Source organism: Neofelis nebulosa, chromosome 17 (genome assembly GCF_028018385.1).
Source record: "Neofelis nebulosa isolate mNeoNeb1 chromosome 17, mNeoNeb1.pri, whole genome shotgun sequence".
NCBI lineage: Eukaryota > Metazoa > Chordata > Mammalia > Carnivora > Felidae > Neofelis > Neofelis nebulosa.
In genome coordinates this window covers 5,071,112-5,099,018 of record NC_080798.1, presented here as the reverse complement: position 1 = coordinate 5,099,018, position 27,907 = coordinate 5,071,112, and the positions used below count along the sequence as shown (strand labels likewise).

The 27,907-nt window shown below is 40.1% G+C and overlaps 1 protein-coding gene and 1 pseudogene across 1 annotated transcript; one reads left to right on the top strand and one right to left on the bottom strand.

Annotated features, from left to right (window-relative positions):
- The first annotated feature begins 30 nt into the window (after positions 1-30).
- On the top strand, positions 31-24,149 carry LOC131498845 (zinc finger protein 260-like). The gene is made up of 5 exons (XM_058706259.1): positions 31-325; positions 6,833-6,971; positions 10,128-10,254; positions 10,750-10,842; positions 20,572-24,149. Exons 2-5 carry the CDS (start codon positions 6,957-6,959, stop codon positions 22,296-22,298), a joined length of 1,962 nt encoding a protein of 653 aa, XP_058562242.1. The 5' UTR covers positions 31-325; positions 6,833-6,956; the 3' UTR covers positions 22,299-24,149.
- Positions 1,233-2,658, bottom strand: LOC131500119 (large ribosomal subunit protein eL42-like; annotated as a pseudogene).
- Positions 24,150-27,907: the final 3,758 nt, after the last annotated feature.

The window sequence follows — 27,907 nt, the reverse complement described above, 5'->3', positions numbered from 1 at the left end:
GGAGGGCCCCGGCCCCGGACAGGCCCCGCCCCTCGCCCCGCCCCGCCCCGCGCAGCCTGCCCTTACCGTGCAGCCTGCTCTTACCGTGCAGCGCCGAGCTCTTCCCTGCCCGCTAACGCTACTTATCCCGGGAAAGCTCGTGCGGGGCGGGGGAGCAGACCCATAGACTAAAAGTGAAACTTAAGCAGCGCTGGCAAGGCTGCTGGCTGGTGCCTTTCCCCCTCCTGCCTCCCCGCCGTCGCCACGCCCTCCGCTGAGAGCTGGAGGCCGACGTCAGGGGCAGGATTCCTGACTACGCTTGCAGGCATCTGTCCAGGTAACTAAGGTATGGGAAGGTGTGGGTCCGTACGGTGGGGGGAGGGGCGCCCGCTGGAGCTCCCGCTGGGCCGGAAGGTGGGCGCACGCAGGGCACGTTGCTTCCGGGGAGGAAGAGGAGGAGCCGCAGGCCTGCTGGGAGCTTGAAAAAGGAGGTCGGGAAAGAGGGAGGTGTGGAGGAAGGCTCCTATCCTGCACGGAAGGCTGTTGAAGGCCACCTAGAAGGAGAAAGTCTGAGTGGAGGGGATACTGAAGAAATGTGTCTGCTATGGAAGAGCCAATTTATGGCTCTGATCCCGAGTAGGAGAGATCCTGCCATGGAATCCCCTTCTGAGATCTTGCTCCTGAGCCTCGCCCTGGATTCCCAGCAACGCTCAGCACCTGTTGGATGGCAGAACTGGCAAAGACCAGCTTCCCAACCCACCCACTTCACGCGGGAGAAAACTGAACCTGGGAAAAGAAACCACTTGCCCAGAGTCATGCACAACACAGATCCAGTCGTGGGACCCAGATGCTAGCTTCCCAGCCCTGTTCCTGCAGCCAGTCAGGGTGCTGACTCCCTCTGTCCCACAGAGCTATGAAGCAGGGTACCTGTCCATGGGTCAACATACACCACCCTGTGAAGAGCTTCCACCTATTCTTGGCCCCAAGAATCAGTTCCTGGAAGGGTCTGAGTTTTTGTTTTTGTTTTTGTTTTTTAACTTATTTTTAGAGACAGAGGGCACCCATGCGTGTAAGAGGGGAGAGGCAGAAAGAGAATCCTACAAACCATGAGATCATGACCTGAGCTGAAATCAAGAGTCAGATGCTTAACCTACTGAGCCACCCAGGCACCCCCTCCCCTCCCCCCCGCCTTTTCTTGTTTGGAACATAACCTCAAGATCTTATTATCTTCATAATGTAATAAAATATGAAGCTTAGAACTGGATCACTTGGCACTTTCTTTTCTTATCTCCTCCCAGTTCAAAATGCTTGCATCTCATAATAGCCAGCATTCTCTTATCTGCAGTTGGTACCAACACATTCAAGCCTCAGAACAATCTTCTTTGTAGTTTTAGCCTTTTTCCAGAAAGTCAGTTTCGTTTGCCCACCATAGCCACTCTGCTTCCTGTCATAACACCACTTTCCCTGGGCATAAAGAGAATCTTTGCCTTTCTTGTGCTGTGTCACTTTGCAGGATTGGTGCTTGCCACACTTCTTGCAGAAAGTCTGGTGGGTTTTAGGAAGGTTCACCTTGGTTGCGAGAGCACTATCAGCAGGGAAAGAAAGAGCTGGAAGGTTGTGATTGACGGTGAGCCCTGACTAACGATGACAGTCAGTTGCTTCAGGGCAGCTTCCTCTGTCCAGTGCCCAAAGGAAACTCTGTAGTTTAACATTTACTTCCCACCCTTGTCTAGAAGCTCAGAAAGCTTGCTATGTGCTTATACCTGTGAAATAAATAAATAAATAAATAAATAAATAAATAAATCTGTGAGTTGGGCGAACTGTTTTGAATAGAGGCAAGCCTGTTTTGGGGAAGTGTGAGTCAGATTTTTTTTCCCCTCTCTGACATTTGTAAATGCGAGCAACCATGAAAACCACATTTACGTAGTGAAGAGGTTGAAATGTTCAGCATCTAGTGCCTGGAAGGCATTTCAAGGATGGGGACGTTGTTTCCTTGTATTTCTGGCCTCCGGGTACCTAAAATAATAATCCCCACCTCAGAGATGTGGAAAATTTGGGGTTTGGAGCCCATGGCCAAGAAAGAATTCTTGAGATGTCTTTGGTGCAAAAAGGTGGTTTTATTAAAGCACAGGGACCATAGGCAGAGAGGGCTGCACTGGGGTTATGACAGGTGACTAATTATGTACCTTCAAGTTGGGAGGCGGTTAGGGATAGTGTAAGTCTAAGGAATTTTGGAAGCAAGGTTTCCAGGATCCTGAGGGGACTACATATTGTTAAGAAAAGGTCATTTATTACTGTTTGGTAAAAACTCAGTCACAAGACCCTTCAGATGTATATCAGTGTGCCAGATGCTTGGAAGATGATTGCCAACATATATCTTGGGATGGGTAGGGAGGGGGTAGAGATAAAAAAAGTTTCCACAGGAATTTTTGTATGTTAAAATAGACTTACAGGATCCTGGAGGGTTGGGTTAAGATTGCCTTTTGTCCTTAGTGAACAGTCATCATCCAGGCAGCTAAATTCCTAGAGGAAATGTCACTCTCTCTGTTTCAAGGACTTGTGAATGGACTATAGGCAGTATGGAAATTTATTTTCTTGTGCCTTTGTTTCCCACATCATTTCCCTCTGAATAATTTTGACCCTTAAATCTTTACGGCTGCTGAGGGTGGAAGGTCTCATCTTCTGTAACTTCTTCCTACTGAATGAGGGACATAGAGATATCCCTACCTATGGGTCAATATTGATCAGTTGGGGACTTATATATATAGGACAGCTGAGTCCAAGGGAGATCTCATGTATGGATCTTCCTGAGTGCAAAGGATCATCTGTCAGCTTGAAGTTATGGCGGTGAAGGAGTCTAGGCACCAAGTAGAGAGACATGGGAGAAAACAACAAAACACGATTAGAATAACAAAACGAAAATGAAGCTGAAATAAGAGTCCTTTGGTAGTTGACAAAAATCCTCTTCCAGTCCAGGAGTTTGACCAGTCATTAAAGGAAAGGGAGGGATCTTTTAGAGCAGCAATGTGAGTATTTATATCAGTTAGAAACCCAGAAACATTTTTATGGTGACCTGGAACGTATACACGGCATTCTGTACTTAATGATAACACATGTTACACCTTGTGCAGCAGGTAAAATGTCTAATGCCATTTTATTTTTAAAATTGCTTTATGCATTTGTATTCCGTCAGTGTTTAATAGGGAAATGCTATTTCGAGTGTCATTTAGGGCTTTGACTGTGTATTTATAGAGCTTCCATGTGCCAAGCAACATCCTCCAGTCCCAGGAGGGAACAAAGATGGATGCTAGGTGGTCATACCGATAAGACACAGAACCTGTCCATCATTGCTTTAAATTTGGAAGTTTGGCTGGGTTGGTAATGGTTTTAATAATGCATCCATGGGGCGCCTGGGTGGCGCAGTCGGTTAAGCGTCTGACTTCAGCTCAGGTCACGATCTCGCGGTCTGTGAGTTCGAGCCCCACCTCAGGCTCTGGGCTGATGGCTCAGAGCCTGGAGCCTGCTTCCGATTCTGTGTCTCCTTCTCTCTTTGCCCCTCCCCCCTTCATGCTCTGTCTCTGTCTGTCTCAAAAATAAATAAACGTCAAAAAAAATTAAAAAAAAAATAATGCATCCATGTATCCAGGCAAAACCCAAAGTACAGTGGCCTATCCAGCCTGGGCTAAGCCATGGACACAAGTTAGACCCACATAGCCATCCAGTCCCCTCAGGAGTCGTCATCTAATTCTGGGCCTCCTTGAACTTCAGTCAGGATATCAAGGGCCATTTGGTTTTGGAGGGTTACCTTTCCAGAGCACTGTGGACACCAGACTAAATGTAAATAGTAATTAATTTCTTTAAGGCCCAAGCTATTTCCTGAATTATTTGTGCAATAAAAGACAGTCCGTTGTCACTTTGTGGGGATGAAGGCAGTCCAAATCTAGGGATAATTTCTTTTAGCAAGGATTTTGTCACCTCAGTAGCCTTTTTACTCAAGTAGCCTTGTGCAAACCCTATATTACCTTCCATTGATTATTTGGGGTGAGGGGGGGATAATAAATATTTCCCTCTCATTATTAACGCTAGTGTATAGACTAGTGTAAGACTTCATATTTGTTTATTTTGTGCTGCCTGCTTGGCTGCACAGCCTGCTAAATTGTTTCCTTTAGATCCTAAGGTCCTATCTTTTTACTGTCCTTTGAAGTGAATTACAGCTACTTCCTTGGGTAGGTGTACAGCCTCAAGAAGAGTAATCATTTAGGGCCCATATTTGATTGGGGAGTTATTATGGGCTTGATTATAATCCCCTTTCCTTCCAAATTGTTCCGTGGGGATGTAGAATTAGGAAGTCATATTTAGAGTCAGTATACATCTTAATTTTGAGACCCTTTGCCAGTTGTAAAGCATGAGTGACTCTGCTTCTTAGGCAGATGTATTTGCTGGGAGGGCTTTGGCCTCAGCAGTCTGAGTCAGACTGACTGTAGCCTACTGAGCTTTTCTTATCCCCCTTTCCATGAAACTACTGCTATCAATAAGCCAACTGTCATCAGCATTTTCAATAAGGGGAGTCTTAAATCTGATTGGCTAGACTAAATGAGATCAATAATCTCTGAGCAGTCATGTTGTAACACAGATGTACGATAGTCAGGCCCAGACATAGGGGTAGCTGGATTTAAAATTGGACAGGTGTTAAGTATTTAAGGTATATTTAAGAGCATAACCTGGTATTTAATAAGTCAGCCTCCCATCACCCACTGGGCCTTTGGTCTCTAAGACACTCTGGACCTGATGTGGAGTCATTTCTGTCAGAGACTACCCCATAGCAAGTTTTGAGGTTTCTTTACTGGGAGGGATGTTGTGTGCTTGTATAAAGCCTCTATTTGGAATTGTACATCAATAGAGGTGGTTCCTGGGACAAATAGGACTAAGGAATAAAACCATCAAGAAACCCTCTTTGTTTGAGGTCTAGCCTTACTAATATCCTAATTATGAGGAATCACTGGCAAGTGGGAGAAGACTTGTCTCAGGAGATAAGGGCATTCCTAAGTGCATTATCCAATCTAACCGTAAGGAAAGTGGGGTCATGCATTATGTCCACAAGTCCATAGTTAACCCTGGACTGGGGTACACTCTGGCTTTTAAAGACCAATTTTGTCATTCTAGCCACAAAGAATTGATCAAGGTGATAGTTGAGTTATGAAGTTGTTGGGGAATCCATCCCATTTTCCAACTGTTCAAATAATCATATGTCCATGGGGTCCTGTTGTCCCCATAGAATAATGAGCAACTATCATCCAGTATGTCAGGAGGACTTTGAGGCCTTGGACCCTTAAGGTTCTCATAATTAAGTTTTTTTTTTTCCTCTTGTGATTTTTGTCTTATGTCAGTTTAACTATTATAACAACAAAAGAATTGAGAATGGAAGAAGAAGAAAGTTTTCGTCTCCTACATATTCATTCTGTTATTGAAAACTGACCTCAGTACTCCAGAGCCAATATAACCAGAAGACAGAGACTGGGAAAAAGAGGAAAAATAGCTTTATTGTTTTGCCAGGCAAAGGTGGCTGCAGCAGGTTAGGGCCTTCAGAACTGTAAGCCCACCCAGAGGAAGGGGCTGGAGGGTTTTGTAGGGAAATGTGGGACCTATCTCGGTTAGACAGGAATTATCTTTGCTGCCAGCCTTGTTCATCATATTTTCAGTGCAGTACTGGTTCTGTAAAGGCAAAAAAAAAAAAAAAAAAAAAGCTAAGAAGGAAAGACTGAAAGTTTCCCAAAGGAGAAAAAAAAAAGGTTAGTTTAATGTCAACCCTCATTGATGTTTTGATGTAGCCATTTTGATTTTTGTTCAACTTTATGTTTTTAAGTGGTTTCAGTTTGAGTCATCAGGACAACTGTAGTAAGACCACTTCATATTTTACAGTGAAAAACCACTCAATATTTTCTAGAATGGCTAAAATAAAGAAAAAGGATAACACCAAATTTCCATTTAAATGTTGAGGAATTACAATTCTCATATATTGCTGATGGAAGTGTAAAAAATACATTCACTTCAGAAAACTGTGTGTGGCAGTTACTTATGAAAATAAACATTTTCCTACTGAAGAGGGACATTTTCTCACCCCAAAATGTATCTTTGTCCTAAGAATTATTATAGGTTGTTATTTTAAAGAAACAGCAAAGGAAAACCTTTAAACCCAGTACAAGTTTCCTTTGTAAGAGACATTTGCATGTCTGATACATGTGCATATATCAGGGAAAGTTCCATTTGTAAGGGTGTCTCCCTCCATGAAGCCAAAGGAGAGAGAATGTGTAATTCTCCAGAAACTCTGATCAGTGAAGAAGGAATGGATTTAAATGTGGATAACAATCATAGCCTTGGTTAATGTTTTTTTTTTGTTTTTTTGTTTTTTTTTTTTGCTTGGTCACCTCCCAAAATGCTTCACCATAGATCACACTTGGAGTTTCAAACAACAGTCATATCTGATGCCTTCCCCCTCAGATTCCATCAGTCGGTGTAAGTGGGAACAACAGTGTTGTTTTAAGTCCTCCAGGTGATTCTAAGTGAGGCCAGGGTTAAGCACGAAGGCTTCCCATTAATTTAAGAGAGTGGAGGGCAGGGTTTGGCTCAAGGAGAGGTAACTAGATCTCCCCTACAGGAGTCTGTGTGGGTCAGGCCCGTGCAGCACATCGTTCCTATGCTGTAGCAGAATGGGTAGGAGGAGAAGCCCCTGAAAGAAGAGAAGGAACAGTCAGTCACTGATTGGTCTGCAAGTAGGAGCTCATAGTTTCCAAATATCAGGATGCAAAAGACTAGGAAGTTTCGCCTTTTTTGCATTACAATGTCCTGCCTGCAGGTGAGCAGTTTACTTTTGAAGAGGCTCTTCCAGTGGGTATAAAGGCATTTTCCCCTGATGCAGCAGTGATTTCTTCACAAATATCTTCTGAGAAAGAAATCTAGAGAACGAGGTGAAAGAAGAAATGGCCAGTCCTCAGGTAAGCCTGGTATCCCAGGTCAGAGTCTGTATTGTCTTTTTCTCTTGAAATTCCATGCATTTAGAAATTGGAAATGTTGATTCTTCTACTTCTGATGTTTCTGCCTCATTTTTTCACCTGATTTTAAAACCTTTTCAGAAATGATATTCAAGGTTATATCTTTAGAACACTGTTGCAGACTTTGAGTCTGGAGTTCTCTCTTGTCCAGCAAGAGAACAGATGCAGAATTGAATATGAGAGGCTAATGTCCAGAAGGGGACAAGAGCCCTGAACATGGGTTTTGTCTCCGTACTTATTGAGCTCTCAAGAATTTACATATGTGGTGAATGTGCAGAAGAAAACAATAAGATAGTGACCTTTAACTTGTGGGTGTAAGAAGCAAAAGGTTTGGGGAGCAAGTGGCGTTAGAAGTTGAGATTAAAGCACAATGATATATATTGGCACCAGACAACAGATGGACAATACAGCCTTTGTGGGCTGTACAGCCAAGTAGCTGTTATCTCCAAAGTTTAAGATTTCTGGAGCATGCTGCCTCAAGGCTAACAAGGCACCCTTTTCACTAGCTAACCTTGGGTGCTTTCGTTCATTGGCAGCTTTCTGCCTCTATGCTTTGTCTTACTTAATGACTGGCCTTGGGCGCTTTCACCCTGTAGAGGCTTTATGCCCTAAGCCTTGTTAACCCATTGGTGCAAGCCAACGGACTTCTTTTTTTTTTTTTAATTTTTTTTAATGTTTATTTATTTTTGAGACAGGGAGAGACAGAGCGTAAGCAGGGGAGGGGCAGAGAGAAAGGGAGACACAGAATCTGAAGCAGGCTCCAGGCTCTGAGCTGTCAGCACAGAGCCCTACGCGGGGCTCGAACTCACGAACTGTGAGATCATGACCTGAGCTGAAGTCGGACGCTTAACCGACTGAGCCACCCAGGCGCCCCACCAACAGACTTCTTAAACTTACTTCCCACCAAACACTCCTCCCCTATTTCCCAGAGACTATTCCTTATTCTCCAACCTGGCTTCCAATAGGGAACCAACAATTGTCGCTTTGGTGTAAAGTCCTGCATGTATTGAAAATATTCCCCTTGTGACAGATTCACAGGGGAAGGTGTTGAGTCCAAGATTCCTATTGCTGATCGGCTCTGTTCTTGGGATTTCAATCAATTTCTTACATAGGTTCCATCTGGATGCGTTATCAGCTCTGTGTAGACCAGGATTAATACAATGCACAAATGCACAGAATGTATCGATATGAGGCCCGAATAACTCGGAAAGTTTTTGAAAAAAATGGGAGGCTTCCTCCTTAGAATGTGAAGAAGATACTGTTTAAAATATACTGGATATTACAGAACGTGGAAAGTATATGTGATTGAACTTTGTATAAATGCACTGTATTTTCATAATTGGATTTTAATTCCGATTCACTCTTTTGTGGCCACAAGAACACACCACTAATAATAGGTCCTTTGGCATGCCTTAGGCACTGATACCATTTTTCTCATTAAAGCTGATGCTACCTTCTATTATTTGGCTTGGTGTCTTTGCCGGATTTCTCCCTTACAAAGTTCATATTTGTCCTCTCATCATTCATAAGGATCTTAGGTGGGTTTATGGAATGATGTTCAGAAACCATCACAATTAAACTGGAAACTTTTTTTCTGAGCTTCCCTTGCTTGCAGCTTTTGATGAGGAAAACAAAGACAAAAGAAGTGTAGATAAAATTAAATTTCCTTGAACTTGCAGTGCATTTGTAAATACCTGGGATAGGTAGAGTATGACATTGTTCAAGGAATGCCCAACAGCCTTAATTTAATGCTTTGTTAGATGCAAAAAAGGACTTTAGCTTGACCGGAGCCAGACTTGCAGGACTCTATTGGTCTTCTTTAACATATGAAAATTTCTTTAGAAACTTTCTTATCTCTACCCCCCAACTTAAAAGTATAAAATCAATGGCTTCTCCAAATGACAGTGTAGTTGCTCTGCCCATGGGTCATTACCCATGCTTTATTAAAAACAACTTTTTACACCAAAATCACCTCAAAGATACTTTCTTGACCCTGAATTCCAGTCCTTCATCACATCAGTTTTCACTGGACAATGAAGGGCTCACCTTTCTGTTGTAAGGATATTGACTTGTGGGAGTGGAGATTCTAAATCAGACTTCCACCCTCTATGTTTTTTTTTTTTAATGTTTATTTATTTTTGAGAGAGTGTGAGGGGGATGGGGCAGATAGAGAGGAAGAGGAAGACACAGAATCTGAAGCAGTCTCCGGGCCTCTGAGCTGTCAGCACAGAATCCGACATGGGACTTGAACTCACAAACCCTGAAATCATGACCTGAGCTGAAGTCAGATGCTCAACCAACTGAACTACCCAGGTGTCCCCCATCCTCTATGTTTGTAATTCATTCCACATCAGGACACAGAAATACCATTCTATTTACTTCTTTGTATTTTCATAAAATGAAAACAAGAATCATATGACTGACATGTTCAAGTATCTTAAAATCCTGAAATATAACAGTCGTAGATAGAAACTACACCAGGTGGAGTCATCACAGAAAGGAAACTTGATTTTTCACCAGTAAGGAGATCACAGGCAATAACTTCCAAAGCAGAGACACACAGAGGGAAGGGGAATGGTTTCCTTTTATTTAGGGTTAGGGTGGATATTTAGAAAGAGAGCCCTTGTCATATAGATGTGGGCATAAGATCACACATGTTCCTTAAGACAACAGTTCTTTACATACTTTGTATCTTATATAAATGAGGTTTGTGTTCCTACTTGGGTGGAGATTTTAGTATTATAATGAGTAATGGTAATGAGTCATGAGGAGACTGGGTTACTCCTTGGTCCATCTACAGAGGTGTGAGTCAGGGGTTCAGCTCAAACTAGGCCAATCCAAGCTCTTCGGGCAGTCATTGCCTTTTGTTGGATACTTTCTGTTTCCATCACAGGAGACTGTGCCCATGGGGTGTTTTGCCTGAAATAAAAGATAAGTTGGAAAGAAGAGGTTAAGTAAAATGAGGACTAAGGTCAGCGGGCACAAGCAGGTAAGCAGTAAAGTTCAGGTCTTGGGTCTAGCTGGTGACATTAACTCCCTCTTTCATCTTAGGTATGAACCCCACCTTGGGCCACTTGGTAACTGTGGTATTTATTGCAGGAACTGCTGACCTTCAAGGATGTGGCCATAGAATTCTCTCAGGAAGAGTGGGGTTTCCTGAACCACAGTCAGCGGGAGCTCTATAGAGATGTGATGTTAGAGAACTATGGACACCTCCTCCTCTTGGGTGAGGATAACTCCTTCCAGACTTCCCAAACCACACTCGGGGTTTTGTTCCTTCCTTTGAAGACTGTCTCTTGGAAGCTTCCTCTTCACATGACTGGAATTCAGATTCCTGCAGTAAGGGAAAGAAGTAGGGGTTTGAAGATAGAGAAATCTCTTCCTGATATTTCCTTTTCAGCTTCAGCTTTCTCTTAAGGTACCATCATCATTTATGTTGATTAGTGGCCATTCTAGACATTGAATGGCATAACAAGGTATTGCCCACATCTTAAACTCCAGTTTTCACTCCTTATTATTGTGTCTAGTACATGGAAGTGGGAGGTCAAGATGTGAACATTGGAAATCCCTTCTGTGTGTTCTCAAAGGGGCTGTTGGGCAACAGCATTTGGGAAATCATTTTCTAGAATTCTACAATGTCCTCTTTCATCTACTGAGCATAGTAGTGGATTGAAAGGTAGAATCTCCAGTAATACTCCTATTCCTTTTTTCCAATTTACAGGTCTTGTGTCAAAACCAGACCTGGTCAACTTCTTGGAGCAAAAGAAGGAGGCTTGGGATGTGAATGGAAAGGGGACAGTAGCCACACATCCAGGTAGGTGGACCTGAATGAAGCAAATGACAGAGGAGAGGTCCAAATGTGAGGGAGGAAGACAGACCTTAAAATGTAGTTCAAGTGACTCTCCTTGAATGGAAGTTAGTCAAGAAGCCTAGTTTTATTTCTCTCCTCTTACAGAGGGACATCTGCTACCCAACATTATCATGCTTTTATACTCCCTAAGGATTCTTCTTTAGCTCCAGTGATGGTCCATCATGTCCACTGTGAGGGCCAGAAGATTCCCCTTGGAGTGTGAGGGCCTCCATAATCTGAGATCTTCTCCTTTGCTTTGAGGGCTCCAGAGAAATCTCGGTATTTGTGAGGAACTGTATGCTAAGCCATTTCTAAATTCTGTTTTGCCTCCTGTTACAAGTGTGTTAAGAGTAGTGGTGGCCATACTGGGTTTTGGTGTAGAAATCCCTGGAACACTGGAGACCGTGATCACACATTTTCTGGTTTATGCTTTCCAATATTATGGAGGCTTTAGTCTTAATCCTAAAAAATTGAGAGTCAGTCATTTTATCAGGTAACAAAGCACCTCCCTAATAGAAGAAAGTCTAATCCATTAGTTCACTTCAAAAATTCATTTTTCTTTGTATTAACTGAAGCTGAAATTCCATTCTATGTGATCATTCCTCAGTGATGAAATAATTTTTTTAACTTGTTTTTAATGTTTATTTATTTTTAAAAGAGAGAGAGAGAGAGAGAAGGAGATAGAGCATGAGCAGAGAAGGGACAGAGAGAGAGGGAGACAGAATCTGAAGCAGGCTCCAGGCTCTGAGCTGTCAGCACAGAGCCTGATGCCGGGCTCAAACTCACGAGCTGTGATCATGACCTGAACTGAAGTTGGACGCTTAACTGACTGAGCCATCCAGGTGCCCGTGATAAAATAATTTAATGTACCTATTCGTATCCTAGAATTCTTGCTTAAATTAATGTCACAGGGGACCTAGAACATTTAGAATGTAGAATTTGCAGCGTGTAAAAAAGTTTCAATTGTAACATTCATTAATAATTGTATCATTTTATAATTTTGACTTATATGAAGTTCTTGTTACCTTTTTATATGTGTTTTCACTTTCTGGTTAGTTATATATGAGATTCATCTCTGATTTTTTAGCTCAAACATTATGATATGGGCATGTGCTTTATAAGAAGTGAGGTGTAGGGTCACCTGGGTGGCTCAGTTGGTTAAGTGTCTGACTTCAGCTCAGGTCATGATCTCACAGTTCATGGGTTTGAATCCCATGTCAGGCTCTTTGCAACAGCTCAGAGTCTGGACACTGCTTCAGATTCTGTGTCTCCCTCTCTCTTTTTGCCCTTCCCCTGCTCACACTCTGTCTCTCTCTTAAAAATAAAGATTTAAAAAACTTTTTTAATAATAAAAAAATTTCAAAAAAGAAGTGAGGTGGATAATTCATAAAATTTTCATATTAAAAAAGTAGTTTTCTTTAAATAAAATTTAGGAAGAATTAATCATTAGGTTTTTTCTCAACTTAATCCCAAGTATCTGTTTTTCTGAACTGAATTCCAAATATTTATTTTTTCTGAAGTGATTTCCCTTATCTTTTACAACTTTGATGGTGTTTAGAAATGAAGGGTTTTGTTCATCTGCTTGGTACTAAAGAATGGATTATAGCTTCGCATTCATAGTAAGAGAAAGAATATATTAATAACATAAAACATTTTAAATGTATTTTCAGTGTTTACTCATGAAATTTTTCATGAGAGCTCTTTATGGTTGGTTTTTTAAGTTTATTTATTTATTATAAGAGAGACACAGAGAGGGAGAGAGAGAATCCCAAGCAGGCTCTGTGCTCCCAGAGTGGAGCCCAACGTGGAACTCAAAGTCATAAACCGCGAGATCGTGACCTGAGCCGAAACCAAGAGTCTGACGCTTAACCAACTGAGCCATCCAGGCGTCCCATGTTTATGATTGATTTTAATGAAAATTCTTTACTATTTATTGTCAATGAGACATTACGATAAGTCAAAATGATTACTTTTCATGAGTACACAGTCACAGTTTAAAATTATATAGCAAGTTTACTTTTAAAAATTCATCTGTTTTTGTGTAGTACTTTTGGTTTAAATTTTGTTATTCTGGTTTTGCAATCCCATAGTAATATGCTTCCTTTTGTTGGGACCTTCCACAACATTAGGTAGCTGCTTTTGTCATGGTGTTTTAAAATTCTCCTTTTCTCTGTAATTTTCGAGGTTAGTTTTATAATGTGTCACTGTGTTGATTTTTTTTTTTTTTAAATCATGCTTCACTGTGTTCATATCTTGACATTTATCCTGCTGTGAATTTACTGAGCTTGTTGAAATTGTCTCTTTTTTCCACATATGTAAGAAGTACAAACCTTTAGTTTTTTATGTAGGCTCTCTGCCCCCTTTCGTTCTCCTCTCCTTATGGGATCCCCTTAATTTACATTTGGACCTCTTTTTTGTGTGTCACTTGAGTCATGTAGGCTCCATCCTTTCACATATTTTTCTAGTCTCGTCCCACTAGATAATTTAAAACAAGGTGTCTTTAACTTGTCTGATTCTTTTCTGCTTGATCAAGTCCATCCCCCACCCAACACCCCACCAACAACCCTCAGTTTGTTCTCTGTATTTAAGAGTCTCTTATGGTTTTCTCCCTTTCTGTTTTTATCTTGCATTTGCTTCCCTCCCCCTGTGATTATCTGTTTTGTTTCTTAAAGTCTAAATATGAGTGAAATCATATATTTTTCTTTCTCTGACTGACTTATTTCACTTAGCATAATACACTTCAGTTTCATCCATATTGTTCCAAATGGCAAGATTTCATTCTTTTTGATCGCTGAGTAATATTCCAGTGTTATATATATATACCACACCTTCTTTATCCATTCATTAGTCGATGGACATTTGGACTCCTTCCATATTTAAGCTATTGTCAATAGTGCTGCTATAAACATTGGGGTGCATGTGCCCCTTTCAATCAGCATTCCTGTATCCTTCGTATAAGTGCAATTGCTGGGTTATAGGGTAGTTCTATTTTTATTTTTTTGAGGAAACTCCATACTGTTTTCCAGAGGGGCTGCACCAGTTTGCATTCCCACCAGCAGTGCAAAAGAGTTTCTCTTTCTATGCATCCTTGCCAGCATCTGTCATTGTCTGAGTTGTTAATTTTAGCAATTCTGACTGGTGTGAGGTGGTATCTCATTGTGGTTTTGATTTGTATTTTCCTGATGATGAATGATGTTGAACATTTTTTCATGTGTCTATTAGCCATCTGGATGTCTTCTTTGGAAAAGTGTCTATTTGTGTCTTTTGCCCATTTCTTCACTGGATTATTTGGCTTTTTTTGGGTGTTGAGGTTAATAAGTTCTTACTAGATTTTGGATACTAACCCTTTATCTGATATGTAATTTGCAAATATCTTCTCTCATTCTGTCTGTTTTGCTGTTTGTTTTTTAGTTTTGCTGTTTGTTTCCTTCCCTGTGCAGAAGATTTTTATCTGGATGAAGTCCCATTTTTGGTTTTGTTTCTCTTGCCTCTGGAGACATGACAAGTAAGAATTTCATGCGGCTGAGGTCAAAGAGGTTGTTGCCTGTTTTCTCCTCTAGGATTTTGGTGGCTCCCTGTCTTACGGTTAGGTCTTTCATCTATTTTATTTTTGTGTATGGTGTAAGAGAGTGGTCCAGGTTAATTCTTCTGCATGTCGCTGTCCAGTTTTCCCAACACAATTTGCTGAAGAGACTGTCTTTATTCCATTGGATATTCTTTCCTGCTTTGTCAAAGATTAGTTGGCTGTACATTTGTGGGAACCCAATTCTGGGTTCTCTATTCTGTTCAAGTGATGCATGTGTCTGTCTTTGTGCCAGTACCATACTGTCTTGATGATTAAAGCTTTGTTAACACAGCTTGAAGTCTGGAATTGTGATGCCTCCAGCTTTGGTTTTCTTTTTCAACATTACTTTGGCTATTCTGGGTCTTTTGTGGTTCCACACAAATTTTAGAATTGTTTGTTCTAGCTCTATGAAGAATGCTGGTGTTACTTTGATAGGGATTACATTGAATATGTAGATTGCTTTGGGTAATATCAACATTTTAACAATATTTGTTCTTCCAATCCATGAGCATGGAACGTTTTTCCATTTGTTTGTGTCTTCTTCAATTCCTTTCATAAGCTTTCTATAATTTTCAGTGCATAGATTTTTCACCTCTTTGGTTAGGTTTATCCCTAGATATTTTATGGTTTTTGTTGCAATCGTAAATGGGATTGATTCCTTGATTTATTTTTCTGCTGCTTCATTATTGGTGTATAGAAATGCAACTGATTTCTGTACATTGATTTTATATCTTGCGACTTTGCTGAATTCATGGATTCACTTCTAACAGTTTTTTTGTGGAGTCTTTTGGGTTTTTCATGTTGTCAGTGAAGAGTGAGAGTTTGACTTCCTCCGTGCCAATTTGGATGCCTTTTATTTCGTTTTGTTGTCTGATTGATGAGGGTAGGACTTTCAACACTATGTTGAATAACAGTGGTGACAGTGGACATCCTTGTCATGTTCCTGACCTTAGGAGGAAAGCTCTCAGTTTTCCCCATTGAGGATGATATTAGCTGTGGATTTTTCATATATGGCCTTTATGATGTTGAGGTATGTTCCTTCTTTCTATCCCTACTTTCTTGAGGTTTTTCATCAAGAAACAATGCTGTACTTTGTCAAATGCTTTTTATGCATCTATTGAGAGGATCATATGGTTCTTATCTTTTCTTTTATTAATGTGATGTACTATGGTGATTGATTAGGGATATTGAACCAACCCTGCATCCCAGGAATAAACCTCACTTGATTTTGGTGAATAATTCTTCTAATGTATTGTTGGATCTGGTTGGCTAGTATCTTGTTGAGAAATTTTGTATCCATGTTCATCAGGGAAATTGGTTTGTAGTTCTCCATTTTAGTGGGGATTTGTCTGATTTGGGAATCAAGGTAATGCTGGCCTTGTAGAATTAGTTTGGAAGTTTCCCTTCCATTACGATTTTTTGGAACAGCCTCAAAAGAATAGGTGTTAAATCTTTGAATTTTTGGTAGAGTTCCCCTAGGGAGCCATCTGGCCCTGGAGTCTTGTTTGTTGGGGGATTTTTGATTACCAATTCAGTTTCTTTACTGGTCTGCTCAAATTTTCTACTTCTTCCTGTTTTAGTTTTGGTAGTTTACATGTTTCTAAGACTTTGTGTATTTCTTCCAGATTACCCAATTTGTTGGCATGTAACTGCTCATAATATTCTCTCATTGTTTGTGTTTCCGCAGTGTTGGTTGTGATTTCTCCTCTCTGATTTGTGATTTTATTTATTTGGGTCCTTTGCTCTTTCTTTGTGATCAATCTGGCGAGGTATTTATCAATTTTGTTAATTCTTTGAAACAACCAGCTCATGGTTTGTTTGCTATTGATCTGTTCTACTGCTTTTTTTTTTGTTTGTTGTTTTTTTTCCCCGATATCATTGATTTCTGCTCTAATCTTTTTTCTGGTTTGGGGCTTTATTTGCTGTTCTTTTCCCTGCTCCTTTGGGTGTAAGGTTATGTTCTGTATTATGTTCCCTATATACTTCCTATTACTGCCTTGACTGCATCCCAGAGGTTTTTGGATGGACTGTTTTCATTTTCATTGGCTTCTGTGTACTTTTTAATTTCCTCTCTAATTTCTTGGTTAACACATTAATTCTTTAGTAGGATAATCTTTAATCTCCAAGTATCCATGGTCTTACCAAATTTTTTCTTGTGGTTGATTTTTATTTTTTTTTTAACTTTTTTATTTTTTTATTTTTTTATTTTTGAGACAGACAGAGACAGAGCATGAATGGGGGAGGGGCAGAGAGAGAGGGAGACACAGAATCGGAAGCAGGCTCCAGGCTCCGAGCCATCAACCCAGAGCCCGACGGGGGCTTGAACTCACGGACTGCGAGATCATGACCTGAGCCGAAGTCGGACGCTTAACCGACTGAGCCATCCAGGCGCCCCATTGTGGTTGATTTTTAATTTTATAGCATTGTGGTCTGAAAATATCATGCATAGTTTTCTGATATCATTTAGTTATCTAGTTGTTTTCCATTCTTCCTCCATGAGCACCTTTATGATGTTTTTTTTTTCCTTTTTTTTTTTTAAGATTTTATATTTAAGTGATCTCTACACCCATGTGAGGCAAGAACTCACAACCCCAAGATCAAGAGTCACACACTCCACCAACTGAGCCAGCCAGGTGCCCCATTTATGATCATTTTTTGAAATCTTTGTTGGGCAATTATTAGTTCTTTATTAATTTAGGGCCAGTTTTGTAGGTTTATTTTGTTCTGATTTAAATGCATTTTTCCATTTCTTGGTATATTTTGTGATCTTTTCATGAGATTTAGGAATTAAAAAAAAAACCCTCTGGGCACAGGCTTATGGACTTGCTTTGTAGAAAAGAACACAAAGAATGGTATTTCTGGTGCCTCTCACACATGATCTGGGCATTTGTAATGTCTGAGTTTTTGTTATTTCCCAGTTTAAGAAGTTGTAGTTACGATTATTCCTCTCTTTGTCTTCAGCTCTGTAGTTTCTGTTGTTTGAACAAATGCTGACCTTTTATCTGAGTCGCCACCACACCACTCTGAGTGTCCAGAGGATGCTCTCATTCCCTCTATTTTCCATGTAATCCATGACAGAAAGAAGTCCCTCACACAGCTGCAAAGAAGTTGTGAACATACAGGTCACTCATTTGTTTCCATCAGGAGAGTTAAGGGAAATGGATCACAGTGCTGTGGAGGGCAGGGAGCTGTGGCTGTGGAGAAGGGTGAGAGAAAGGAGAGCACACAGGGGAATTCAGGAGAATGCTTCTCCAAAGCCAATGGCTTGGCAAATGAGAGGGGCTATACTTCATAAGTTCTTAAAAACTATTATGGCTTAAAGCCTAGAGTTTTAACAGTCAGGTGGAGACAAATAGCCACTGCATTGCGCCTGGAGAGAAGGCAGGTACACTACCCGGGGGCAGACAGCTTGGAAACAATGATCTGAAGAACACTAGGAGCACACAGGGGTGAGATTATTCACTATTCCAGGAGCATTACCCTCAGAGGCAACATTCACTGAGATGCCTGCTTGAGAGCAAAGGAGATGGGTGACACCATTTCCCTCCCCACTCCTCAGAATAAACAGAGTCACTTGAGTGAAGCAGCTTAGTGGGGACACTGGTTGTCTAAGTTGGTTACACCAACCTCCCCCCACCCCCACCCCCATGCTGTGGTGGGAGTACCATCCTGATTCAGGCTTGCCTCAGGCTCAAAAAGGTCAGCTCTTCTCTAGGAGACATACACAAGCTGCTGCCCACAGCACATTTCCTGACCAGATAGTTCTGCAGGGCCTCAGTTCTGGTGGAGTTGGTATCAGGTCTGATTTCACAAAGAGACCAGACCACACCTAGTGAACAGTCGCCACGTTCAGGCGAGGGACCAAACACTGTTCACAGCAGGCAAGGAGAGCATCTGCGGATCACTGGCCTAGAGGATATAACAGAAGATAGAACTGACTTTTCTAACTTCCAGAGGAAGGCAGAGATTTAGACAAAGTGCCAAGATGGAAGAATGTTTCCCAAATGAAAGAACAAGATGTGGCTTCAGCCAGAGATCTAAACAAAACATTTATCAGTAGCAAACCAAATGGAGAATATAAGATGTTAATCATAAGGACATTCACTGGGTTGAGAAAAGAATCACATGAACCTTACTTTATTTTTGAGAGAGAGAGAGAGAGAGAGAGAGAGAGAGAGAGAGACAGAGCATGAGCAGGGGAGGGGCAGAGAGAGAGAGAGACAGAATCCAAAGCAGGCTCAGACTGTGAGCTGTCAGCACAGAGCCCGGCGCGGGGCTCGAACTCACGGACTGCGAGATCATGACCTGAGCTGAAGTCGGAGGCTTAACCGACTGAGCCACCCAGGCGCCCCTATTTTATTTATTTCTGATTTTTCCTTGTTATTTTCTTCCTCTACTAAATTTCACCTATATTTGTTCTTTTTTTCTAGTTCCTTGTGGTGTAAGGTTAAGAAAATAAAGTTGAGGGACACCTGGATGACTCAGTTGGTTAAGTGTCCTACTGTTGATTTTTGGCTCAGGTCATCATCTCAGAGTTCATGAGTTCAAGCCACATGTCAGGTTCCACTCTGAAAGTGCATAGCCTGCTTTGGGTTCTGTCTCTCAAGAATAAATAAACATTTATTTATTTATTGAAATAAATAATTTGTTTATTGAAGTTGAAACAAACAATTTAAACATTTATAGCATACAAAATTTGAAATTGGAGTGTTCAGTAGATAAAATTATTAGAAATAAACAATGCAAGTGATGACCAAAAGAATAACACAACTAAAATATAAAAATAAGGATTCTCTAGGATTTCTGTAGATTATCATCTGTGAACAGAGATAATTTTATTTTTTCTCATCTAATTTAGAGTTATTTAATTTTTCTTTTCTTTCCTAATTGTTCTGACTAAAACGTACAGTACTATTTTGAATGGAAGTGGTGAAGTCACTTCATTACCTTGTTTCTGATCATACAGGAGAAGCTTCCAGTCTTATACTACTGAATAATATGTGAGATAGCAGCTTTTCATACATACATGGCCTTTAATAGGTTGCAGCTGTTGCATTGTATTCCTGCTTTACTGAGTGTTTTTAATCATGAAATGGTGTTCAATATGCTCACTTCCTGTTCTGTAACTAATATGATCATAGCATTTTTGATCTTCATTCTGTTAATTTGAAGTCTTAAACTGATAATTTTCCATATGTTGAAACACCCTTGAATTCCAGGAAGAATTCACAGTTGACTATGCTATAAAATGGTAAAATGAACTTTTGATCCAGTTTGCTTTATTTTTTGGTGGGCTTTGCATGACTGTTCCCCACAGGTAGTAGTCTGTAGTCTTCTTCACTTGTAGCATCTTCCTTTAGCGTTGATAACCTCTTAATGCTCGTGTTACAGAGAGTTTTTCCATAATCTCCCTTGTCTTTACTCCTTGGAAATGTTTGAGGAGAATGAAGTACTTTCTCATTAAATGTTTGTATGAATTATTTAGAGAATTCATCTGGTACAGGACTTGTCTTTATTTAGAGTTTTTGTTTTGTTTTAATAACTTTTTCAATTTACTTATTAGTTGTAGATCAGTTGAGATTTTTAAAATCTCATATAATTATCCATTGTCACCTCTTAAAATTATTTTTATTTCCATGCTATTAGTTATACTGTGTCTGCCTTCACTTCTTCACTTCTGATTGTAGTTGGTCTTCTCTCTTTCATTCATTCTTGATTTAGTTAAAAGTCTGTCAATTTTGTTGATTTGTTCTGAAAAACAAATATTCCTACTATTGATATTCTCCTATGTTTGTTATATTCTATGTTTTGCCACATTCTAGTTTGTTCATTTGTGTTTTGTATTTAAATGTCTTCCTTCTGATAATTTTGGCCTCATATGAGGCATAGGAAAGTGATTTGTGCTACACCGTGACAATACTACAGAATTATCTATCAGGCCATGTGCTCAGTACATTGTGTGCAAATTTATGTGTCCACAGAGGAATGAAGTCCTTATGATTACTTCTCAGCCATCTTGCTGACCTTCTCTGACTGATATTAAGGTTGTATAGTAGAAGTCATCAGCCCATTCATCTGCAAGTAGGAAGTGGAAAGATTTTACTTTTCTGTTATTTGATATCTTTCAGCTGTATCTTCACATGGCACCCTGAGCTTCCTGCCAAGGTCTTGCATACAAGCTTCTTTTCAAAACAAGTCAATGGGGAGATACAAACACAGCACCCTTGAGAATTTACACTTAATGATAGACTGGGACAATGATGGTGAAAGTGAAGGGCATCAAGGATATCATGAAGGACATATCCAAACTGAGACAAGTGCCCATAATAAGAATCTCAGTGCCCAAAATGGTGAAGAATATAAAGCATTTTGGAAAAACCTTTTTAAGTCCAGCACTTCAGCAGCGCCATGTGTTTCTATAAGCAAAAGCTCAAATCAAGTATTGAAACATACATATTTATGGAATGAAAATTTGGAAGATGTGGAAACTTACCTAGTGAATGCTGAAAATTATTTGAACTATTTTGAAAATAGAATTATATTGACCTTTCAGTCCAATATTTCTGAAAGTCAGAGATTTCAAGATGAAGAAAAAAGTGCTAAGTGGCATAAATTTGGGAGGTCCTTTACCGAGCAGTTGACCCCACAAACTTACCAGAGCACTTATAATGAAGACACAATTGTTCAATGCAGTCAATATGAGAAAAAATTTAACCACACCTCAAATGTTAACAAACATCTGAGGAGTCATTTTCCAGAGAAGCATTTTGAATATAATAAATGTGGGGAAGATTTTTATCAAAGCTCAAAACTTATTATACATAATAAGAATAAGTATATGAGAGAGAATCCTCATAAATATAATGAATATGAGAAAGCTCTTAACCAGTTCTCCAATGTTGGTGATCATCAGAGGACTCATGTGGGGAAAAACACATACAGATGTCATAAACCTGGGAACAGGTTTAGTCAGTCATCAAGACTAACTATACATAAGACAATTGAAACTGGAGAAAATAGGTACATTTGTAAGGAATGTGGCAAAACCTTTGACTCACACTCAAAACCAACTCAACATCAGCAAATACTTACTGGGGAGAAACCTTACAAATGTGAAGAATGTGGTAAAGCCTTTAAGGACGGCTCATCACTAAATGGACATAGGCGAATCCATACTGGAGAAAAACATTACAAATGTAAAGAATGTGGCAAGGCCTTTACCCATCGCTCAAGCCTTACTCAACATCACAGAATTCATACTGGAGAGAAACCATATAGATGTAAAGAATGTGGTAAGGCCTTTAACCAGTACTCAAAAGTTATTCAACATCACAGAATTCATACTGGAGAAAAACCTTACAAATGTAAAAAATGTGGCAAGGCCTTTAACCTGCATTCAAACCTTACTCAACATCACAGAATTCATACTGGAGAAAAACCTTATCAATGTAAAGAATGTGGCAAGGCCTTTAACCAGCACTCACACCTTACTCAACATCACAGAATTCATACTGGAGAGAAACCTTACAAATGTATAGAATGTGGCAAGGCTTTTAAGAGGCACTCAAATCTTATTCAACATCACAGAATCCATACTGGAGAGAAACCTTACAAATGTAAAGAATGTGGCAAAGTCTTTAATGGTTATTCACAACTTACTATACATCACAGAATCCATACTGGAGAGAAACCTTATGACTGTAAAAAATGTGGCAAGGCCTTTAAACACCAATCAAACCTTACTCAACATCACAGAATCCATACTGGAGAGAAACCCTACGACTGTAAAGAATGTGGCAAGGCTTTTAACCAGCACTCAAACCTTATTCGACATCAAAGAATTCACATTATATAGAGACCTTTAAAATGAAAGAACCTGGCAAAGCCTTTACCCAGGACTCAAGCCTTACTCAACTATCGCAGAAATCAAAGTGGGGAAAATCTTTACCAATGTAAAAAAATGTGGGAAGGCCTTTAATCACTGTTCCACCTTTAGTCATTATCAGAATTCATACTGGAGCAAACCTTACAGATTTTAAAACTGTGAGAATTTGTAAGGATGTTCAACACTTACTCCACATCAGAGAATTAATATTAGAGATTAATGATACACATGTAAAGACTGTTATAAGATGCTTAAGCTGTGTAAACCCTGATTCCTGACCACAGAATGTGTCCTAGAGATGATCTTACAATATAAAATATTTGGCACGCCCTTTAATCCATGTTTAAGTCTCAATTGACACCAGAGAATTCATACTAGAGGGAAACTCTATAAATAGGAAAAATGTGGTAACATTTTTCGGACTGCTTCAGCCTTACTTAGCATCACAGAGTTCATTCCGAGGAGAAGCATCACAAAATGCAAAGAATGTGGCAAACCTCTAGCTGAAACTCACAATGTACTTAACATCACAGTTATGATACAAGAAAAAAACTGTAAAATGTAAAGACAGTAGCCTAGCCTTTAATTGCCATTCGATCGTTATTCATGAGTACCCCAAAATGAACGCTTGGTTCAATCCCTACAAATGTAGTGAATTAGCAAAGACCTTCATTTTAAATATAAACTTTAGAAAACATCAAAAAAAAAAGTAACTTGGAAGATATAAATATTTAGAAATGTATGTAATTGAATATCAAATGTCACAAATTCACAGAAAGCAGCACATCAGTCACTCTATTCAGACATTACATCAAAAGATTTATAAGGAATAATGCAAAGTTCAATACTTAGAAAATGTATATGCTATTTTGTTTCAAAAGATAGAAGAGATAGATTTTTGCATAGGTATAATTTCAATATGTTTTTGTTTTACATTGACCTTCTTTAAGATTTGTGACTAGCAAATATTAGTGTATTTCTAGTTTCATATCATTCTAGAAAATTCATTTATTCTTAGGGAGGTGTAAAAGTGTGTGGCTGATTGTTGCTGCATCAAAGATATGAGATGCCCTTCCTTAGGTGGGACTCACGCATATCTAATTTTCCATGGAAGATGAAAGACAATATGATGTGCAATATGTGTAGAAAATCTAAATGGAGATGCTATTTGTGGGTTATAATATTGAAGGAATTTCGTGAAAGAGGTGTTCAAAGCATCATCCTTCTCCATTTATTAAAACTAACCACAGTTCTCAGTGTTAGAAATAAAATATTTTACTAATTGGTCTCTAAGGAAAAAGAGGTGGCAGTCTAGTAAAGTACTGATGAAATTTCATAATAACAATAGAAATAGAGAATATGAATCAATGTGGTTGGAATGAAATCTTCACAGATATCACAAAGAGGATAGCTAACTCTTTCCTAAAGTGGCATAGGATTGTACATTCACATTTTTTAAGAATAACTTTAGGTTTGGAAGAGGTTTAGTATGCAAAATTAAGCTGTTAACAACTGAAAGTAGACTATTATGTTTTCTTTAAGCCTCATGGTAACCATAAAATAAAAACCTGTAGTAGATACACAAAAGATAAAAGGATAGAAGTACACCTCGATAGAAATCATCAAATCACAAATGTAAAGAGCAAATGAATAAGAAAGGGCAGATAATTCTAAAACAGCCAAAAAACAATGAAAATAATGTTTCCAGAATTCGATGTGTGTGGGAAAATACTGTTGAATAAAAGTTGTAATTTACTGTAACAAGTAGCCAATAGTTTATCAAAACCAACTTGTACAGGCTAATAAATCTTTTCTACAGTACTCTGTTTTCTAACCTCTTTCTATTATACACTGTATTTTTTTCACTCATGTTATTTAATTTACATTTTATCTGGTATTCTAATCTCCATAAGTTACTTGTCCTTTCAGGCATGTTGCCATAATACCCCCAAAGTCCTAAGATTTATTATATTAATTTTGGGGCAGTTTTTCCTTGTGTAAAATTGCATTCTAAAAATAAGATACCTACTGAAGGTTTATCCAATCAATGTCCTTCCTTTGCTTCCACATTATCTCTAGACAAACCTTATCACTGTCTCCTACAGAAGGAACATGCCTAACCATTTGAATGGACAAATTTACTGGTCCAATGAATTCTTGAAAATTTGAATGTACATCAGTTCATCATTTAACACCACACAGTATCACCTTTTATTTTGATCACTTTTCTCACATGGTATGAATATCTTGCCCACTTGCATTGTGGGCATAAGACTCAGGGTGACATCTTTACTTGCCCCTCTTGGCTCACTTTTCAACATGCGCATTATAAGACTTCATGGTTAGTAGTGGCTCCCCCGAGCGCATGCGCAGATAAGAGTTTTCTCCTCAAGTGCTGCACATGCTCACAGAGGACACCACACATCTCAGGACCAAAGGCTTCAGTCATGTGCTCCTACCTTAACCTGCCCAGATTTTCAGAGTACCAGCCCTGAATCTTAGCTCAACCACCCACACACCTGAGTTCACAGTTCAGGCAAGTTGGAACCAGGCCTCTCTCAGACCAATGTTATCACACCCAGAGTTTTTTTGTATTGTTTATTATTATTATTTTTTAATATGAAATTTATTGTCAAATTGGTTTCTATACAACATCCAGTGCTCATCCCAAAAGGTGCCCTCCTCAATACCCATCACCCACCCTCCCCTTCCTCCTACCCCCACCAACCCTCAGTTTGTTCTCAGTTTTTAAGAGTTTCTTATGCTTTGGCCTCCTCCCTCTCTAACCTCTTTTTTTTTTCTCTTCCCCTCCCCCATGGACTTCTGTTAAGTTTCTCAGCATCCACATAAGAGTGAAAACATATGGTATCTGTCTTTCTCTGTATGACTTATTTCACTTAGCATAACACTCTCCAGTTCCATCCACGTTGCTACCAAAGGCCATATTTCATTCTTTCTCGTTGCCACGTAGTATTCCATTGTGTATATAAACCACAATTTATCCATTCATCAGTTGATGGACATTTAGGCTCTTTCCATAATTTGGCTGTTGAGAGTGCTGCTATAAACATTGGGGTACAAGTGCCCCTGTGCATCAGCACTCCTGTATCCCTTGGGTAAATTCCTAGCAGTGCTATTGCTGGGTCATAGGGTAGGTCTATTTTTAATTTTTTGAGGAAACTACACACTGTTTTCCAGAGCGGCTGCACCAGTTTGCATTCCCACCAATGGTGCAAGAGGGTTCCCGTTTCTTCACATCCTCTCCAGCATCTATAGTCTCCTGATTTGTTCATTTTAGTCACTCTGACTGGTGTGAGGTGATATCTGAGTGTGGTTTTGATTTGTATTTCCCTGATGAGGAGTGACATTGAGCATCTTTTCATTCATACCTAGAGTTTTTAATGCTCTCTCCCATTTCTACCTTTCCTAGTACCAAAACTTCAGACATGCACACAAGCAGAATGCAAGTGAACCCACTGCCCTACACCCCAACTAGGGACCTGAGTCTGACACCGTCCACGATTCAGGGGACCCTGAGCAGACCGCGAGCAGGGACTGGCCATCCAGGATCACCCTGTGTAATATGAACACATAAGGCGCCCATCAATCCCACCTCCAGCAGACCTTCTGATGCTCCTGCCCCCAGCCCCAGTTCCTGTTTCATACTTTGGGGCTAACATTCTGGGCACAGAGCTCAGCTATCCCAGAATTTGCATCAGGAATAGCCCCTTTGCCTAAATGGGGCCTGCAGAGCCTAACAGAGAATTATCCCTTCCGATTTTGTCAAAAATGACCCCTTAGACCACGAAATTGCCCTCCACGGCTCCACTGCCAGTCCCTGATCCTCCCTTCTCAGAACAGCTCGGAGAACAGAGTTCCTGGCAGCTCCACCTCCTGGATGACCCAAGTTGGCATTCATACTTCGCTGACACTCAGACTCAGATAAAGGAGAGCAAAGGATTTACAATTTGGGAAGTCACTTTCACCTTTCTGGTTCAAACAGTGCCTCCAAGGTAACACATAGCATCCCACCTTCCATTCCTGGGATGTCCATTGACTTTCCACCCATTAAATGAACCAAATACATAAGTGCAGATGATTGACTCGTTAAATTTCCCTCAGAGCTTCTAATCCACTTTCTTTCTGTCTCCCATTCTGCTCTCTATATTTGTGCCTCCACACCCAGCATCATTTTTTAAATTACTGATAATGAAAAACAAGAGAAGGAATGTTTGCTCCCAGGAAGGCCCACCCAATATTTAAATCCTCCTAGAAAAAATGAACATATGGTATCTAATTCCCAGGGTTTTAGAAAGATTAAATTGCATAATGTGACAATCCCAGCCCAGCATCCTGGACACAGTGAATTCTCATACACTTGGAGCCTATAGTAGATACTCAATAAACATTCCTTTCATAAATGTGTACATATTATTTAGTCCATACAGCCTTGCTCAGACACCACAGCCTTATCTAGTCCCTTCTCAGCTTGCAGGAGATGAGCAGAGAATGTCATCTTTCCAGAAGCTGTTAGTAATTTCCACTGGCAGCAGCAGTATTTGTGTTGAGATAGGATGATGGTTGGGCATAAGACAGTCAAGTGTGCTCTTCTGTTTTCTCTTGCTTTGTGCTACTGGAGATGAAGTCTGGGGAGAGCAATCTTACTGGTTGTTAAAAATACAAATTAATGAGCTTCATCCAGACCTAGGGAGTCATGATATCTGAGAGGAGGGCCCTAGAATCCGTTCTTAGTAGGAAACTACAGTGATTTCTGTGTACATGAAAGCTTTACAAGCAATGTTTAGAAAAGCTGTTTTTAGCCTTGGCTTCATATTGGGATCCCCTGTATAGTTTTTAGAACTACAATCTCCAGTGTCTGAACCCCAGAGATTCTGTCACTTGTTGATAGAGTCTTGCATCGAGTAGGTCTTAATGAAATGGCTCAACTTATTCCACTGTGAGGCCAATGTAAACACAGAGGGTCCCAGGTTCACTTCTGAAGATGAAGTACAAGGTCTGGTCAATGGGGAAGCCTCCATGGAGAGGCATTCTCTGTGTTACATTTGATAGGGGAGGGTCAGTCTACCCCACATCCCTGATATGGTACTAGAACTTGTGTGTGTCTCCCGAAGATAAGTGCACCCCAAAATGGGAGAGGACTAAATCACATTGGTACCCCCACTTAGAAACTCCCTATATGTAACGTTTTTCACATGTCCCCATAGCAAACAGATCACACACCCTCACTGGCCACGGGGTGGCTTTTGAATTTTACTGTGGATGCCAGGGAAGCCACTGGAACAGAACATAAGTCCTTAGAGGATGTAGGAGCATGGGAAGAGTGAGACAGGGAGATGTCCTTCTGTGACCACCAGAGAAATAAACCTAGGCTTCCAATATCAGTCCATTCAAGCAGAGCTTCCCAAAGTACATTTTAAGGTTGGGTTTCCTCCTTTGACTTTTGGCCCTCACCTGTGCCACCTGCTTCATTCATTCCCACCTACCTGGGTGTGTGGTACTGTCTTCTTTCTTTTCATGTGCCAGGGCTCTTAACTTCCCCAAAGAAGGTGACTAGATCA

Coding starts and splice junctions, on each gene's coding strand:
- LOC131498845 (XM_058706259.1), top strand. Junction 10,255..10,749: donor TGGACACCTCCTCCTCTTGG/GTGAGGATAACT, acceptor TCCAATTTACAG/GTCTTGTGTCAAAACCAGAC. Junction 10,843..20,571: donor GACAGTAGCCACACATCCAG/GTAGGTGGACCT, acceptor GATATCTTTCAG/CTGTATCTTCACATGGCACC.